This window comes from Cynocephalus volans, chromosome 10, assembly GCF_027409185.1.
Source record: "Cynocephalus volans isolate mCynVol1 chromosome 10, mCynVol1.pri, whole genome shotgun sequence".
In the NCBI taxonomy this organism is placed as follows: Eukaryota; Metazoa; Chordata; class Mammalia; order Dermoptera; family Cynocephalidae; genus Cynocephalus; species Cynocephalus volans.
In genome coordinates, this window is record NC_084469.1 from 37,279,005 (window position 1) to 37,297,299 (window position 18,295).

At 44.0% G+C, this 18,295-nt stretch overlaps 1 protein-coding gene across 1 annotated transcript in view; it reads right to left on the bottom strand.

Moving 5' to 3' along the window:
* The window catches only part of MYH13 (myosin heavy chain 13), a 48,328-nt gene extending 33,621 nt beyond the window's left edge, over window positions 1–14,707 (bottom strand). Inside the window, 13 exon segments of the mRNA XM_063113095.1 lie at window positions 126–296; window positions 414–563; window positions 1,294–1,412; window positions 4,235–4,373; window positions 6,351–6,454; window positions 6,563–6,661; window positions 6,751–6,814; window positions 8,737–8,814; window positions 10,608–10,719; window positions 10,809–10,836; window positions 12,445–12,601; window positions 12,690–12,833; window positions 14,504–14,707. Of these exon segments, the coding sequence (XP_062969165.1) occupies window positions 126–296; window positions 414–563; window positions 1,294–1,412; window positions 4,235–4,373; window positions 6,351–6,454; window positions 6,563–6,661; window positions 6,751–6,814; window positions 8,737–8,814; window positions 10,608–10,719; window positions 10,809–10,836; window positions 12,445–12,601; window positions 12,690–12,833; window positions 14,504–14,707 (1,569 nt within the window).
* Between the last annotated feature and the right edge of the window lie 3,588 nt (window positions 14,708–18,295).

Consider the following 18,295-nt stretch of genomic DNA (forward strand, 5'->3'; position numbering starts at 1 on the left):
TCTGAAGGCTCACAGCCTGGGGGAGTGGGATTAGGGGTACCAATCTATTAGCAAAGAAGAGTCAGAGCAGCAAGGTAAGGGTCGCAACTGAGGAGGAGCTCTCCCTGGGGAGCCCATTCTTCTACCTTCTCGATGAGCTCAATGCAGGCAGCCAGGTCCATCCCGAAGTCGATGAACGTCCACTCGATGCCTTCCTTCTTGTACTCCTCCTGCTCCAGCACGAACATGTGGTGGTTGAAAAACTGTTGCAGTTTCTCATTGGTGAAGTTGATGCACAGCTGCTCGAAGCTGTTGAACTGAGTGTTTGAAATACCAAAGAGAATGAGTGAGTTTGAAAAATCCCCTCGGGATTCATCAAAGCAAACAGAAAGTAGAAGGGTCTTTTCCAGCCAGTTTTTACCCAAACAACTCACATCAAAGATCTCAAATCCAGCAATGTCCAAGACCCCGATGAAGTACTGCCTAGACTGCTTGGTGTCCAGCTGCTGGTTGACGCGGGTGACCATCCACAGGAACATCTTCTCGTAGATGGCTTTGGCCAGAGCACCTACCGAGCTGGTCACCTTGAAGAAGGATCGCTCATTCAACTTCCTCAAATTAGTGTTTTTATGGTTGCATTAAGTTGATACATGAAATTGACATCTTAAAGGTCAAAAGCAGTTGAATACTGGCAACTTCATATAGTTCAATATAATATTAAATATTCCTCAGGGCGTTTGCCTAGCTCATGATGTTTCACTTTCTCTGAGAACTACCCCATTTACAAAGATAGTTTTCTAATAGCCCTGGCTATACCATATGTCTCCAGCCCCTGGCCATACTTTGTAGGACCAGAGGTGGACACATAATCCAGGTTGGGTGTCTCTCCTAAGAATTTGGAATCTGGATTAAAAGACACTGGTCTCAATCTCAGGGTGAGGCTAGAAACATGGAAATGTAAACTTGGTGGCTATAGGGTGGCCATGGGCAGAAGAAATGGAGAAAGCTTATCTGCCTAGCAAGGACACAACAGAGAAAGAGAGAGATGTCAGCCCATGGAGCCCCACAGAAGGAGCTGGAGAGAGGCTGCCCAGCTCCAGAGGGCTCTTCGTCTCCTGGTTCTAGGCCCTCACAGAGCCCAAAGGGCACTCTTTGATTTGCATTCATTGAATTATCCCTGAGGCCTAAAAAATGAACCCCCCCCCCCTTAATGCTATAGCCAGTTTCATACGTACTTCTGGCATCTGCAACTGAAAGAACATTAAGGTGATGGTTAAAATAGCAAAATCTCTCAATTCACAGCATCTCCATTACCTGCTGGACATTTTGCCCTTTAGTGACATACTCATTCCCAACCTTCACCCTTGGACAGCACAGGCCTTTGAGCATTTCTGCAGAATTCAGACCCATCAGGTATCCAGCTTTGTCGGCCACTGTAGACAGAGAAGAAATGGCATCAGCTGTGAAAGTGTCCAGTCAGGCCCTGGCTCCTCCCAAAAAGGTTTTCTATAATCCTTTTTGATGTTTTTATGTTCTCCTCTGTGTACCAGGCCGGATTTGTACAGTTTCAGTCCTATAGTCCAGGGGCCTATGGTTCTCAAGAACTTCCAATTTGCTTCCTACATGCAAACTTTACAATGATAATCTTCTTGATAGGTCTTGACCTACTGATATTTCAACTCCATAAAAAAAGGTATTAATTACATAGCAATATTAGAGTCTGATAATACATCAAAATGGTTTGTAAGTGAAGGAGGCACCATCTGGATAGCTGACAATATATGTTAGGTCTGATACATGTTTTTTTCAAGGTTCTCCACCCTTGATGAGCCTGACTGCTGACACATTAATGCCAGGTGGTCACATATACTTCCCCTGCTACTTAGAGTGTCAGTGGCTTCTGTTGCCACCACATACGAGGGTACTTCCATAAGTTCATGGAGGGATTTGTATTATCTTTTCATTCTATTTTTCCATGAACTTTTTGAAGCACCCTCCTACATTCTAAATTCATCCTGGCACTTAAGGCCTTCCCAAACTGATGCCATAAGAGTCACTTTTTCATTTTCATCTCTTACGAATCCACCACTGCTGCAGATTGGATGCCTCCCTGCCCCGCCCCCCCCCAGTCTCTTTCCATGGTAATGGAAAGACGGAGCCTTAAAGAGGTGATTAGATTGTAGGACCATACTGTAGTGAATGGATAATAATGGTAGTCAGGGGTGTGGTTCTAGGTTCTTTAAAAGAAGAGCACATGAGAGGTTAGTCTGTCTCTGCTCCACTGCTTTCTGCCCTGTGAGACCCCCACATTGCTGTAAAGCCAACACTGAAGAAGACTCACCAGATGTTTTCCCTGAACTTTGGACTTCCCAGCCTCCGAAACTGTAAGCAATACATTTGTTTTCTTATAAATTACCCAGTTCCGTGTATTTTGTTATAAGCAACAGAAATGGACTAATACAGCTACACATATCCTGTTCTATAGCCAAAGTGGGCCACTCTATGTCCCCCAGTCCCCATTACATTTCTTACTCTGCCCCCTTACTCATAACATTCTTCTGCCTAGACTGTCCTCTCCCTCACATCTTTCAGAATCCTACCCATCCTTCAAAGTCCAAGGTCAGTACCCCCTACTCTAGGAAGCCTTCCCTGATTACCCCAGTCAGAAGTGCTTCCTGCCCCAGACACTTTGAGTTTCTCTCTTGTTACTTAGCATGTACAGTGTGATGGGCAGGATGCTAGGGTGGGTCCCAAGACTTGTGCCCCCTGTACATGCCTTGTATAATCTCTTCCACTTGAGTGTGCGTGGAACCTTTGAATATGATGGAATGTCACTCTCATGATGAGGTTACTAATCAGTTGACTGAGTTAATTAAAAGAGAGATTATCTTGGGCATACCTAACCTAATCAGGTGAGCCTTTATGGGACACTGATAAAGTCATGTAGATTTTCCTGGGCTTTAAGTCATGGCTACAGTTCCCTTTTATTACCTAAGGGTTTAAAACACATTGCATCACACACTGTAGAGATGTAATCAAAGGTAGAATTATCAGGGATGACCCATGTTGCCAGCCTTTTACTTAGGGAACTGGTCAGAAGCATTGTGAGAAATAAGAGGACCAAAGAGTAGGACCTACGGGGAGGGGTGAGTCCTATCTCTGTTCAGCCCCTCCTGCTGCCCTCTGCTCTATTTCCAGGCCTCTTAGGGATGAGGCAGAGGGTGATGGTGGGGTCAGCCAGGTAAGAGTTATGAGAAAGAAGATTTGTTCAACAAGACCTTGGTTCAGGGTCAAGTTCAACAAATGTCAGGGTTGGAAGTGACAGGAGGTAGGAAACTTGGTCCCCACTTTACCAAAGGCCTCACTTTAGGCCAGAATGATTAGGACAGTATCCTGGACATTAGCAATGATGCACACAGGGAGAAAGTGAGGTTCACTTAACAGTATCCTCTCATAAAAGTTTACTGTAAAAAAAATAGGCAAACTGGGATGGTGAGAGATAGTGGAGCGGATGGTGATTATTCATTCCTAAGAATGCTTTCTGTTTTTAAAGAATTCACTAAATAAGGGCCGGCCCATGGCTCACTCAGGAGAGTGTGGTGCTGATAACACCAAGGCCCCGGGTTCAGATCCCTATATAGGGGTGGCCGGTTAGCTCACTTGGGAGAGCGTGGTGCTGACAACACCAAGTCAAGGGTTGAGACCCCCTTACTGGTCATCTTTAAAAAAAAAAAAAAAGGAATTCACCAGATAGAGTGGAATAATGGTTATCAGAGGCCAGGAGGGGAGAAGTGGTAGAATAATGGGTACAAAACCATGCTCTCTACCCTAAGTGGATCACTGGGCAGTATATGCATGTATGGAAACAACACACTGTACCCCACAAATATGTACAAGTAAATCTTAAAATATTTTACATTTTAAAAAAAGCTTAAGATGGAAGATAGATTTAAAAGATGTAAAATAAAGGTTTCATATTAAACTGAATTATTAAGGAGATTATATATATATAATATATATATATAATATATATAATGAATTCATATATATATAAAAGAATTCACCCCAGTAGGAGTCTTTGAGTGAGTGCACTTCCCAGTGCATGTGCAATGAGCTTCAGACAACCCAAATTTGGTTTATACGGTTTTGGAAGAGCATCTCTAAGGATGAATGCAAAGTTTATCTCACGTGGCCTAGTCCACACATGAACACAGGTGGAGAGTCAAATCTTGGTCCCCTTCCCAGAGGCGGTCACCTTCAGTGCCGTCCGGCTCGGCCTGTTCCTCTCGCTGCTTCTTCTTGAACTTCATGTTCCCGTAATGCAGCACGGCCGCCGTCAGCTTGTAGATCCCCACCTTCTCCTCTGAGCTGAAGCCCAGGATGTCAATGGCATTCTGGGAGGAAAAACAAAAAAGGACAGCTGTCACAGCAGGACTCAGGGATTCACAGGTAGCTTTTACCTGGCAAAGACGCCCCTTCCTTTTTGAGACAGCATTTGAGAAAGAGCAGATGCTAGCAGAGCCCTTTCTGTGTATCGGAGTTGGGTTGGCACCATCCATGTGTTATCTCATTAAATCCCCACGAGGACCCTCTCAGTGTATGGAGTTTTCCAAATTTCCAGATTTGTATGAGGGGAAGTAACCTGCCCCAGGTAACAGAAAGGATGTGATAAGACTGGGACTGAGGTCAGGGCTCTGTCGGTTCAAAGCCTACAGTAGTTGCCTGTTTGGTTTTATAACCACATTGCCCATTTTTTACCACAAAGGTTTCCATGAAAACATTGTTCTCTGGCGTACATGTGTTGATTATGTAGCAGGCTTTGCAGCTTGAGCCTAAGCAGTGCCCACTGGTGGGGTTAAAACATGTCTGGACATGTCTGGTGAGCTGGCAGGAGAGACCTAGGAGGTCAACACCAGCAGGAGCTCCTGGGGTGGTGCCCCCTATGGGGGAGGAAGAACCCATGCCAGGAGCTGACTGAGGGGAGGAGCCATTCCCAGGCCATGATGGCCAACCCTTGAATCCATCCCATCTCAGGGGTGCATATATCTGTGCTAGGGAGGGGTCGCTGTAGGTTAAAAGAGAAAGAACTTTTTCACTAAACCATGAAAGGAGTCCAGGGAAAGTATTACTGCCTGGGGAGCCTCTAGGAGAGTGCCACCTCTAGGGGAAGGGGGCATTCTCTCTCCATTTCACCATAAACCATCATCCAGGAGAAGCTCCGTGAGAGGAAGGAATAGCACCTGGCAGCAGGGAACCTACAGTGACTTTTAGAATTCCTTAGGACAGCCTTTCTTGGGGGCTGCAGGCCATGCATCAGTCATTAACCTGGCCTCTTCTGTGATCGCAAGTTGGTGAAGACTGGGGAAACCTGGTTAAAAACATATAACCACTAGACTTAAGTTAACTGAAGTTTATTTGATCCTGAAATTTTTCTACTTGCCTTAAAACAATTGGCATCACCTGGAACTGTCACACCCCCGAAGGCTAAGAAGCTGAGCACTGGGCAATGTCCCTAGGAGGAAGAACAAGGCTTCTTTCCACAAGCTCTTGCAGCTTCTGTGTGGGCAGAGCCAGCATAGGTGGCAATAAATTGCAAAGAGATGGTGTGTTTTAATTAAAAATGCAAGTTTTGGGGTCGGGCAGACCTGGGTTCAAACACTCTCTCTGTCATTTTCAGACTCTGCGTCTTCAGGCAAATTATGTTTTGTTTTGTTTTTTAAGACTCAGCTTCCACATTTATGAAATGGGAGCAATAGTGGCACCTTTCCCAGACATGTTTTTGGGGGCTTAAATGAGATAATGCAGGTAAAGCCAGTGCCTGGTGCATGTTAGTACTCAATGTATTTAGTTATTATTATTGTTGTTATGATTATCAACCCTGCAAATATTCCTCAAAAATAAAGGCCAGGAGGCCTGGCAGGTACAGTCAGGAGGTGGGTGCCTAAGTCGAGAAGCCTATGGTGGTAAGTAGAAGGAAAAATAGAGAGACTGCTACAGAGCGGGGTTTTTTTTTTCTGCTTCATACTTTTTCATATTTTCTAAATTTTCTTGAACAACCATGTATGGTTTTATAATCTAAAAACTTCCAACAGATGTTAGGTTAAAAACCTTATAAATGCAAAACTTTATTCCAATTAAAATACTGGGGAATAGAACTGAAAACCTGTCGTGGAGAACCCTCTGGATTCCCATTTCAGAATCTTGTGAAGTAGAGCTGAGAGGGGAGGGAAGCAGTCTGTACCAATTCTCTGAGATCTTGTGTCTAATCACTTAGCATCCCTGGATGCTGTTTTTCTCATTAGCTCACTAAGGTGCCTCTCAGATCATAAACTCAACAATTCTATGCATAAACAAGTAAATAAAATGCTTACATCAGTGGCCAACAGTTCTTCACTGTCATCGATGCTGGCTACGGTGACCTCCCCTTGGCTCAGGAAGGGGAAGTCAAAGGGGTTGGTTGAAATCAGAAGCAGGTCTGTGAAACAGGAGGATCCCTTTAACATTCCATCGCAACTTACCCTGGGCTTTTCTCCCCCACTATCACTGCTTTAGAAGATTAGAACGATATATCCCGAGAGCTTACCAATGAGTTCTGGCTTCTTGTTTGACATGATTTGGTAAAAAATATGATAGCTTCTCTCACTGGATAACTGAAATGTCACTCTGGATTTTTCCAAGAGATCTAAGGTAACAAACAATAATGCGATTTCAGGATCCCGAGAGATGCTTTGTGGCCAAAGACGAAGGGATTTGCAGAGTGGCTGGACTCACAGGTTTCAATGCCCGCTGATGCCAGCTTTCCTGTGGCTCCGAAATGAATCCAAATGAACTTTCCCTGTCCAACGGCAAACACCACAATTACTTGACTTGCGTGGTTTCTGTGGCTGGCCTCTTACAGGTGCTACCACCAATGGTTGGGAAGCGTAGGGTTGGGGAGTAAGTGATGCCAGAGCATGAGAACTTCCCTCCTCTCTGCCTGTCTGGTGCCCAGAGTCCCCAGGCGAGGTCAGCCAAGTCTCGGGCAGCTCTACCCACAGCGCCTGACCCTGCTCCTCCAGCACCTTCTCCCACCCTCTGCTGGAGACCACTTCACTCTTGACTGCCTCCTTGGTTTTTATCCTGCCCTCATGTACCTGGATTCTTAAACTCTTTGTAATACCTTTAAACTGATCACTTTTCTTTCTTTCTTTTTCTCCCCCCTTGGGTGCTGCTTTTGAGAGTTCTTCCTCAGTTTCACATACTGCTCTGCTCACTACAGGTAAATCTAGCTCCCAGGCTCAGGCTCAGGCTAGGCTTTGTGGCTCCCAAAAGAACCACTCAAGGTCTAGGTTCCCTCCCTTTGGGGGAGTGAGAGGTAGCATTTTATATATACGTGTGTGCATGCGTGTGTGTGTACTTCTTTCTTATATTATCTGCTTAATTGATCCCTCTACTACATTGTGAGTAAATTTGAGGGGAAAAAAATGTTACCTTGCTCATTCATTCAGAGTCTGGAATGTGGTCAGTACTCAATGGTATTCTCAATATTTTCTGAATGAAGCCTGAGAAGTTAGTGAAGGGTCAGTGGAGACATGTGTGAATTGTAAGTGTTGGGTCTTCCGTATTTTTAGCTGCTTAATGGAAGATGATGGAAGTCACCCCTGGCCTGCCAATGTTTGGAGGGTGGAAGGACAGAATAACCAGAATGATTGTGACTTCTGGGTCAGGGCCAAGAGGAGAGGCCTTTGAACTAAAGAAATGTGAGTCATGATAGGGAGTTCCTGAAGGCATTGTCTTCCACTTTATGGTGGTGCTGGGTTAGGGCAATAACTGACTTGGTCCAAGCATGTGTAACACACCTCTGCTGTGTAACATGCACCCAGACCTCCAACAAGGAAGAGGGGTTTAGTTGTGTTCCTGGGAAGACAGATGTGCAAATGGGCAGTGCGTAGGGCACAAAGAGCATATCCAAGAAAAGAAAGGTCAAGGCTAGAGCCATGGTCATTGATGGATGTATCTACTTTCTCATCAATAGCCATTTTGTCTCTGAGAGGTGACAACAGATGTGAGCCTTAGATTATCCAACTAGTGACATGTGTGACATTTTGATGTACTTTTGCAACTATAGGCATAAATGACAGCTTCACCTCTGAGTACTTGCCCCACTAGTTGAAGTAATCTAGTGAAATTAAATAGAGGGCTGGATGTTCGTTTGTTTGCCAGGGTAGAAGTAAATACCTCTTTGGTTGAGCTAATCCTAAGAGAAATGTTGAAGGATGGAATAAATCCATCTATATCTTCAATATCAACATATTTCCAATTTTTGAGCTCGATTCCCGCGTTCACTAGGTCTTCCTTACTCCAGAGGCCTCCTGACTTGGAGAAGGTCAAATCTAACTTAATTTACACTAAGCCTTCATTGGCTAAGCCAATGGATATTGCTTAATTGACCTTTGCATTTTAAAGTGTTTCAACCTAGAGAGACCAATTTTAGTATAAAGGAATTTATCTCTACTTGTGAAATTTGAATCACTGTGACTTCATGATGCTGTGAGGCAATATTGGTTAGATAGGGAAAGAGCCAAATCCTCTCTGCAGGAACAAACCAACACTTTCTTCAAAGTGTATCAAAATATTTCAGTTGGGTAGACTGATCTAATTGCTTGGGGGTAGAATAAGGCCCAGTATATTTTGGTTTATGTGGCCATTTTTCATATCCAGCATTTGAGGAGAGGGTGCAGTTTTCAGAGGGTAGTTGAACATTGGACTGGGTCTTACAAATCTCCTCACAGTCTTGGCATTTCCAAAGGCCTCCAGCAGCGGATTGGCCTGGATGATCTGATCCTCCAGGGTTCCCTAATAATAAACAAGAAGAGGAAAAGAGAGGACTTTGGGCTGTTTTCTGAAGTAGCCCCTTGGTGACTGGAAAGTGAGTGCTCTGGGCAGGGTCCAGGGAGAAATGTCGACCAGCCCAGCCTGGGGGCCAGTGCAGATGTGTGGAGGGTCCCACAGCCTCACCCCCACCCCACCCAAGGATTCATCAAGGTTCCACCCTAGAGAGGCACTTATTAGCACAGCACTGAAGTGACTTCTTGTCATGCCAGAGTCCAGACCAGAACATTACCCCCTCCATCTTGACATCCAGACCACCTTTCTTCTCTGATAACATTTCATGATAAATCTTGAGGTTTGGGGACATGTACCTCTGTCACTGCATGCATCATGACCCAGCTAATGTCACAGACATTTGTGCTCAGAAGGAGAAATAGAATGAACGCAAGCAATGCTTGTGATTACATGATAGAAACAGTGGTTTCCCCAAAAGTTTTTTAAGCAGCCAAAAAGTACTCCAGGAGGATTGTTACTTAGAAGTCCACTATGGAGAGCAGGGTTTTCACCCTCACCCCCATGACTGCTTATCCTTCTGGCTCCAGAGCAGTTTGGAAACTATTGTCAAACCCAGTGGTTCTCATGGTGTGGTCCCTGCACCAGCAGTACAAACATTACCTGGGAACTTGTTAGAAATGCAAAATATGAGGTCTCACCTAGACCTACACAATTAGAAATTCTGGGCTTGGGGCCCAGCAGTCTTGTTAACAAGCCCTCCTGGTGATTCTGATGTGTGCTCCAGTTTGAGAACCGCTGGTGTAAACATTCCTTCTCCAGAAGAGTATGTGGAGTCTGTCAAGGTCGTCAAGGTCACGCAGCTGTTGCTGGTGGAGCCAGTGCTTGCACCGAGTCCCCGTAGGTGGAACCACTTCCTGCCTTGCCCCATGTGATACTGTGATATAATAAGAAATACATATTTTGGTCTTTGGCCAGTTTCCTGGCACACAACTCCTAAAACCCTTGGAATCTCGGAAGTGATAAGTGTCTTTTGTATGCTAATGAATGACTGATGGTTGGGGGCTCCTAGATAGCCTCAGGATGGTTTCCTGGTTACCAGGGGAACCAGCCTTGTGATTAGAAGGTGGGAACTTTCAGCCCCATCCCCCAACATCCATCCATCTTGGCTGGAGATTGAGCCAAGTATTTAATCATTCATGCCTACGTACTAAAGCCTCTATAAAAATCCTAACGCAAGAGATTCAGAGAGCTTCTGGGTTGGTGAACACTAGAAGGTCTCCGGAGGATGGTGCACCCAGAGTAGGGCTCCACGACACTTCCCCCATACTTTGCCCTATGCATCTTTTCCATCTGGCTGTTCCTGAGTTGTGTCCTTTATAATAAACTGATAATGTTAGTAAAGTATTTCCCGATTTCTGTGAGTCATTATAGCAAATGATCAAAACTGAGAAGGGGGTTTTGGAAGCCCCTGGTTTAGAGCTGGTCTTTCCTAAGTTCAGGAGGCTTGGATTTTAGGCTGGTATCTGATGGGATCTGATTCTAACTCCAGGGAGATAATGTCAGGATTGAATTGAATTTTGGGACCCCCAGTTGGTGTGTCCACAGAGAAGTGGAGAATTGCATTGTGTGGGAAAAGCCCACACATTTGGTGTTAGAAGTGTTCCATGTGAGAATACAGAAAAGAGAGAAAGAGTTTTTCCTATTTACCCATCTCGTGAGCACACGCCAGGCATACGCGTGGTGCTCACCCAGTGTGCAATTACACTTACTCTTACAAGCCTGCCGTGCATGCAGCTGCTCACCTGCATTTTACATGGCTGCTGTTCCTTCTTCTTGTCCCCAGTAACTGCAATTGTTGCAAAGTACTGGATGACACGCTTGGTGTTCACAGTCTTCCCAGCCCCAGATTCTCCGCTGTTGATTTAAAAGTAAAAGGGATGATGGGAGGTGGAAGGGACTGCACTGGTTTCCAAGTCATTGTGGTGCAAACTCGGGTTACTCACGTGATGAGGATGGACTGGTTGTCTCGATCTAAGAATGTAGAGGGAAGCAAAACACAACAAATAAACACAAACAGGATATAAAAACAGGGCAACATTGGGGATGGTTGGAAAATATGCGCTCTAGTTCTGGCTTTGCCATGAAGTAGTGGTGTGATTTGGGCATGCCTAGTCTTCTTTGGGACAATTTGCAGACTTCCCAAATGTGAGATGTGTAGCATGAACAGCCTGGGAGGTGAGTAGTGAGTCCCACAGTATAAAAGTTATTCACATTTGTAGATCTTTAGCTCTTCCCTAGCACTTTCTCATCTCCCTTTTTAACAAGGAAGCAAGTCTCATGCTCAGAGCTGGTGGGAGGACTCAGCTTCTAATAAGAATTTATAAACACTGATCGGTTGTCATTGCATTTTTCTTTTACCTTTACCTTCTATTTGTGGAGAGTGATACCGGTTGTCCATTTATACTAGTGTATGGATTGAATTGTGTTGCTCTAAAATCCACATATTGAAGTCCTAACTTCAGTACCACAGAATGTGACCTTATTTGAAAATAAGAAGAAAATAAGATGCAGATGTAGTTAGTCAAGATGAGGTCATACTGGACTAGGGTGGGCCCTTAATCCAATATGCCTGGCATCTTTATAAAAAGGGGAAATTTGGAGACAGACGCGCACACGGAGAATGCCATGTGAAGATAAAGGTAGAAATCAGAGTGATGCTCTGCAAGCCGAGGAATGCCAAAGATTGCAAGCAAACCACAGAAGTTAAATTAGAGACATGGAACAGATTCTTCCTAGGGCCCTCAGACCGAACCAACCCTGCGAACACCTTCATCTTAGATTTCTAGTCTCTAGAACTGAGAGACAATACATTTCTGGTGTGTAAGCCACCCAGTCTGTGATACTTTGTTACAGCTACCATAGCAAATGAATACAAATAGTGATATTAATATTCCCTTTACAATTGATGTTACTTCAATTGATTTAAAGAACGATATTAAGTTTGCAGAAATGGCAAGGATTGTAAATGTGAGAGAGGAATGGATGTGAGAGAGGAACTGAAGTTTGGACAACATTGTATTAGATGATTTTGATGTGTCTTCAGATCTCAAATGCTTGCTTCTACTTCTTGTATCTGTGCCAAGTCAAGACAGGTGAAAGTTGAACAGCCATAAGTGATATTAGGCATACCGCCATGACAATATTAGCATATCGCCACTTCTGGTGCCCTTCTGGAAATTTAGGGAGGGAAAGGGGAGCATGAGTTTGAGAAAGAAGGCAGGTGATGGGACACTGCTATACCCACTTCTCCAACTTTGCATTTCCCGAGTGGCTACTAATAATTCTCTTCCAAGTATGCCCTTCTGGGGGTTCTTTGGAGGTGGGGGCAGGGCATCTCCTTGTGTTCCACATTCCCTCGAGTAAACATATGTGTAGTGCAGCTTCAGCCATGACCACTGGCCTTGCCATGCACCAGGACTGGTCATAGAAGACGTTGCACTCCTGGCTTTTTATCCCCAAATTATCTGACTCTCCTAAGATCACTTTGATCATTGCAACATTCAGATGACCAAGGCCCGTAAAGGGTTTGCATAATTAACAAAGAACTATTTCAAAAAATATGAATAAAAAATTACTCACCAGTCAGCATGAACTGATAGGCATTGTCAGAGATGGAGAAGATGTGGGGTGGGGCCTCCTGGCGCTTTTTGCCTCGGTAGGCAGCCACGACCTCGGGCTTGTACACTGGCAGCCACTTGTAGGGGTTGATGGTGACACAGAAGAGGCCCGAGTAGGTCTGTAGGAAAATCAGAAAATTCAACTTGTGGATCTTGTCTTCACTCGGAGAGATAAACTATGTAAAAAGATGTTGAAGGGGCACTCACATAGATCATCCAGGCTGCATAGCGCTCTTTGAGGTTGTACAGCACAGCAGGCTCATGCAGGTGAGTCATCATGGCCATGTCCTCAATCTTGTCAAATTTGGGAGGGTTCATGGGGAACACCTGGTCACTGTTCACAGTGAGCATCTGGGTATTGAGAAGAGAGCGGGTGATGAATGGGAGAGTAGGTGACGTACAGCACTTCACTGCAGTGCAGTGTGGAAGCAATGAGTGATCACGACAAGCCCTAAAGTACAATGGATAAGTTTATGGGTCATTTCCACGCCCAGAGATGAACCCCGAATAACTTGATCCTGGTCAAACTGCATAACCAGTTCAGGTCTGCTGCCCCCCAGTCAGCCTGCCATGGTGTGTGCCAGGAGTGGGCTACAGGTGTGCAGAGCTAGAGAGCCCTTCAGCCATCAGGGTGATCAGGTGGGGCTTAGGATAGCTGAGGTCAGGGCAGGTTGCCTCTGTTTACCCTATTTGCTGTGAGCACTACAATGAAACAAAGGTTGCAAGGTTGGAAAGAACTGCTCCAGTGTGTTCTGGGCATTTCCATCTCAATACCTCTGCTCATGTGGGTTCCTTTGTCTGGAATATCTTCATTGAAATTTTATCTAGAAACCTCCAAAGCTCAGCTCAAGCACCACCTCTTGAGTGACCCCACGTTTGCTCTCTCCACTGTTTCTTAAAGACTCCCTTAATTCTTTGAACCTCTGCTCTAATAGTTAAAACATTTGGACTTGCATGGCTGAGTAGAATTTTGAGACTATGACTTAATTTTTCCCTCTCTGTGTTTTTCTTGCCTCTCTCCCTCATTCAAACATACGGTGGCCCTGCACGCTCCATTACTCAGAAGAGGTAGAAAATAGAACAGAAAGAGAAAGAGCCTGTAGGCTTTCTGGGTGTTGTTTTCTAAAAGCTTAACTCCTAGAAGAGCTTTGAGGGTTTTACAGAAAAGTTAAAAGGAAGGGAATTTGCTTGTAAAAACATTTCCTGAGGAAAGGAGGCTCTTCTTCCCCCTGCCCAGACTAGAGAGAGAGATGTCCAACGTAGCATAAGGGGAGACAGAAAAGTCTATGTATCCTGAACCTTTAAGGACTGGGACTTGTTTCTTAACAGATCTTCAGGGAGGCAGTGAGACCCGAGTGTGCTACTGTGTAAAGTTCTGAAAATGTGACACAATCCTGAGGTAGGGAGTTCTCAAGAGTGACTGAAGAATTTTTTTTCCAGCCCAATGAAAAGGGGCTGGAATCAGAGGTTAAAGTTCAATAATAAAAAAAGGAAGATCTCTCTCATATGCCTGAGTTCATGAACTGAAATTCATATTGCCATATACATCTTGATTCCTGCTGTAGATAATAAACTTTGGAAAAGCAGGTACTGAGATTTGCTTATTTGCAAAGTGACCGGCACCATGACCTCCAGTGGGTACTGAAATGTTCACTGTAATTCTCTGCATTAGGCAATGCCTCCTGAGCTTCCTCTGTTAATAGTCACTCTGCAGCCCATCTAGCAGCAATCACCGTCAATCTTTCCCTTGAATAGGCCAATGTCTTCCACCCTCACCTGCTGCTTTCCTCCAAAGCAAACACCACAGAACCCCTCAAAGCCTGCGTCCTCAGGGAAGGAGAGAGGCAGGAGCGAAGGCGTGTGCAACGGCACCTTCCACCTGCTACATCACTATGGACCAGATAAACTAAGTTTTGTTCTGTCTTTAGATTGCTATGGACCAGCATGCAATTTCTAGGATTCCATGCCAAAGGAAAATGAGGATGCCCATATTACCCAAGACATCTGGGATCAACACTTACCCGGTCATCGAGGGTCTTGACCGTGACTTTGTCATCTTCCCTGCTCTGGATCATACCTTTCACATACATTTCCTTATCATCCATTACAAAGCAGGCTTTCTTAGAATCAAATGGACGATTTTGAGCCTCGATTCTCTCCTTCTCTGGTTTCTGGAGGTATGGAGCTGCTTCTCCAAAAACGGCCATCTCTGCATCAGAGCTCATGACTGCAGGGGCTGGGAAGACCAGGGGACTGCTGAAGTCTTGACTTGGGTGACTACTGAATCTGCAGAGCCTCCACCTGTCACTTCCACTCAGACAGGAGGCTGGATTCAAAGGCTTCTTCTAGGATGAACCTAGCTCCTGAGGGATCTGCAGCCAGGTTAGAGGGGCTTAGAGTGGGCAAGTGGGAATGAGCAAAAGGAGGTATTCTACTCTAAGTAAAAAGTGTAAGGGCTGCTTCCCTCTCTGAGAGTCAATGTTGGGAATATCTTAGTTCAGCCCCATGTGTGTAAGTCTAACCAACTAGAGGCAGCCAAGGTGAACCCAATAAAGAGGATTCAGGAAGCACTGTCTAAATTGCACATCATGTTTGAGCTCTGTGAAAATAATTATTGGAGTGCTAGTAATTCCTAATAGAAATGTCAGATAACCCGATGAAAAGTAAATGACTTTGTGGTGGATTGAATTATGTCCCCCCAAACTCACTGAAGCTTGAATTGTGTCCCCCAAGTTTTATGTATTAGAAACTTAGCCCCCACTGTGACTGTTGAGAAGGTGGGAAATCCTATTATGGTAATTGAGGGTGGAGCCTTGAGGAGGTGATTGGATTGTAGGACTGTGCAGTAATGAATTTATTTAAAATGGTGGTCAGGGGTGTGGTTCTGAGGGATTTAAAAGAAGAGGAGAGTCTCTGCTCTCTGCTCTCTGCTTTCACCACCTTGCCATGTGAGACCCTTTGGTCACTGTCGCCACCATCAGATGGACTTTGGACTTCCCATGCCTTAGAAACTGTAAGCAATAAATTTCATTTTCTTTATTAATTACCCAGTTCCATATATTTTGTTATAAGCAATGGAAATGGACTAATACAGACTTGGACAGGAAGATTTGTCACACTTGTGAGGTATCAAGGTGGTGGGAGGTATGACAGCCCAGTGCAATGGTTCCACACTTCAGCACGTACCAGAATCCCCTGGAGGGCTTGTTAAAGCACAGATTGCTGGGTCCTGTCCCCAGAGTGTCTGATTCCATAGACCTGAAGGAGGGCCTGAAAATTGGCATTACTAGCAAATCCCCAGGTGATGTGGATGCTACTGGTCCAGGGACCACACTCTGAGCAGTGCTGGCACAGAACCTTCCTGCTCCACGTCCAGTTCTTGAGCTGTTGCACCAGCATCACTTAGGAGTCGGTTAGAAAATGCAGAATCGGGAGACCCACTCCAGATGACTGAATCACAACCTGCATCTTAAGATTTCCAGGAGACTTCCATGCACAGTATAGTGAGAAGTTCTGGGCCTAGGTCTGTGATCTTCAGACAAGAGTTGTGTGTAGCAGTGTCAGAGTGTGACAATCAGTGTCTAATTAGATTAACAGCTGCCTTAGAACTCACTGCATGATGTGTGTGGTGGTGCGTGTAAGTGTCTCTTTCCTTTATCTCTTGTGTCACTCTCTCCCCAAACCAACCCCCTTTGCTGGCCCTTCTCTTTGTGTATTTCCCCTGCTTAGAAGCCAGAAAATCCATTCTAAAGTCCCAGCACTGACCTTGGAAAAAATCACTTCACTTCTCTGGGTTCCTCTGTCCTCCCACTCGGCATGAAGCCAGCCTAGCTGACGTCTGAGGTTCCCACAGACGGTGTGGTTGTCACCTCTTGGTGTCTGCTTCTCCCACACCTTCTCTGGACCTCTTTTCCCTCCACTTCTCCACTTGTTTCCCCACAGCTCAACCCCTTCCCTTTCTTTCTCTCCTCTTTTCCTTCCTACTCATTCTCCTGTGACTGATATAAAATGGAATTAAATGACACACATACACTGCCTTTCTCATCTCTCTCTTAAGAAACAGTTCATATTTTTTGAATAAGGTCTTTTATATTCTCTTCTTCCAGTGCAAAAGTTGAACGTGTTATAGTTCTCTCTCTCTCCCATCTCACCCTTTATGAAATTGCTCTTCTTTGGTAACTGATCACTGTTTATATATTATCCCTTCCTGTGATTGTGTGGAGTTCTGTATTATTGAAAGAGAATCATCTGCTACCTTGTGGGTCTTCCTTAGATAAGTTGCATTTTAGTTTTACTTTGGCTAGTGGCTCTGTTGACCCATCTGTGGGCTTGGGGTTAAGTTTTCATATTAAGAGACTGGAATTCAATATAGCACCCACAAAGAGGGCTCCTGGCCTGCAGCCATGGTGCTGGCTTACATTTTCTCAGTTACTACCTGGAGGATGAGGAAGAATTCATCCACATTGCTTTTCCCTTTCATTTCTCTGAAGGTAGTCCCCTAGTGTCCTGGCTTAAGTGGGTTTCACTACAGCAGTGGTTCCCAAACTTTGTGGTCTTGGAACCCCTTTATACTCTTAAAGTTAAATGACTGAGAATCCAATGAGTTTTCATTTATGTAAGTCAAGTTGATCGATATTTATCATACTAAAAATTAGAATTTGGAAAATTAAAAATATTTATAAATTCATTTAAAATTATTTCTAAACCCATTACATATGAACATAACATATTTTTATGAAAATAATATTTTCTAAAACAAAAAAATTAGTGAAAAGGCTAGCATGTTTTTCACTTTTGCGAATGTCTTTGAGGTCTGCTTAATAGAAGAAAGCTGGAATCTCAGGTCTGACAAATGGTGATTTCTTAAAGGCTAGTTGCGATGTGGAGTCTGAAACCATATCAACAAACAATTTGTACTCTGTTACATTATAATCCATTGATCTATTTTGCACTTTGGATGGATCTTTTTCCTATGTGTGGACATCATATGTTGGCTATTTGGAAAATATTGGTTCACTAAGTTGTACAGAACTTCCAAATATTGATACTTTTTTCATGCAATATTAAAAAATCACTATCATTAATTTCACCACTGTGACATCATTAGAAAATTCTTTAAGTACTAAGTAGCTTTCAAGCTAATAGTGGCAGATACAAGTTTTCCTATATTCTAATTTTTGCTTGAAGGCTCACATTTATCATTAGTAACAAATACTGTTCCTCAAAATGACAATCACACTTCATTCTTTTTTGAGAACGTGTCTGCCAAATATCCAAATCTGAATAATCATAGTTTGTCCGCTAGTTGATCTTCCAAATAAAAATGATGCTTCATGAATGAAGTGGCTAGCTCGGCTTGCAGCTCATACAACTGCACCTGTACTTCACGAGACAAACCTCCATGGACTTCCTATTTCATTACATAAAATATAAAAAGTTGTATACTTAAGAATTGAGGTTTAATACAATTTTTACTGTAGCAAATTTTAAGTCATTCTTAAGTCAAACTGGCTTTTTAAACTTAACAACAACAACAAAAAACATTTCTAGTTCGAGTGTGTGGCAGCAAAGAATACAATGACTACTAGTATAGTTTGATGCCTTGCCCTGATTTGTAACAAGGCACCAGCAGTTCTATCATTCTTGCTTTTGCATCGTTCACACAGTAAAAAAGGTAAATAACAGATGCGTATTATTACAAAATTGTTTTAACCTCATGCACCTACTGAAAGGTTCTTGGGATCTCCAAGGATCCACAGACCACTGTTTGAGAACTGTTGCACTATTGCATGAGGGAATCTTGGCAGGTTACA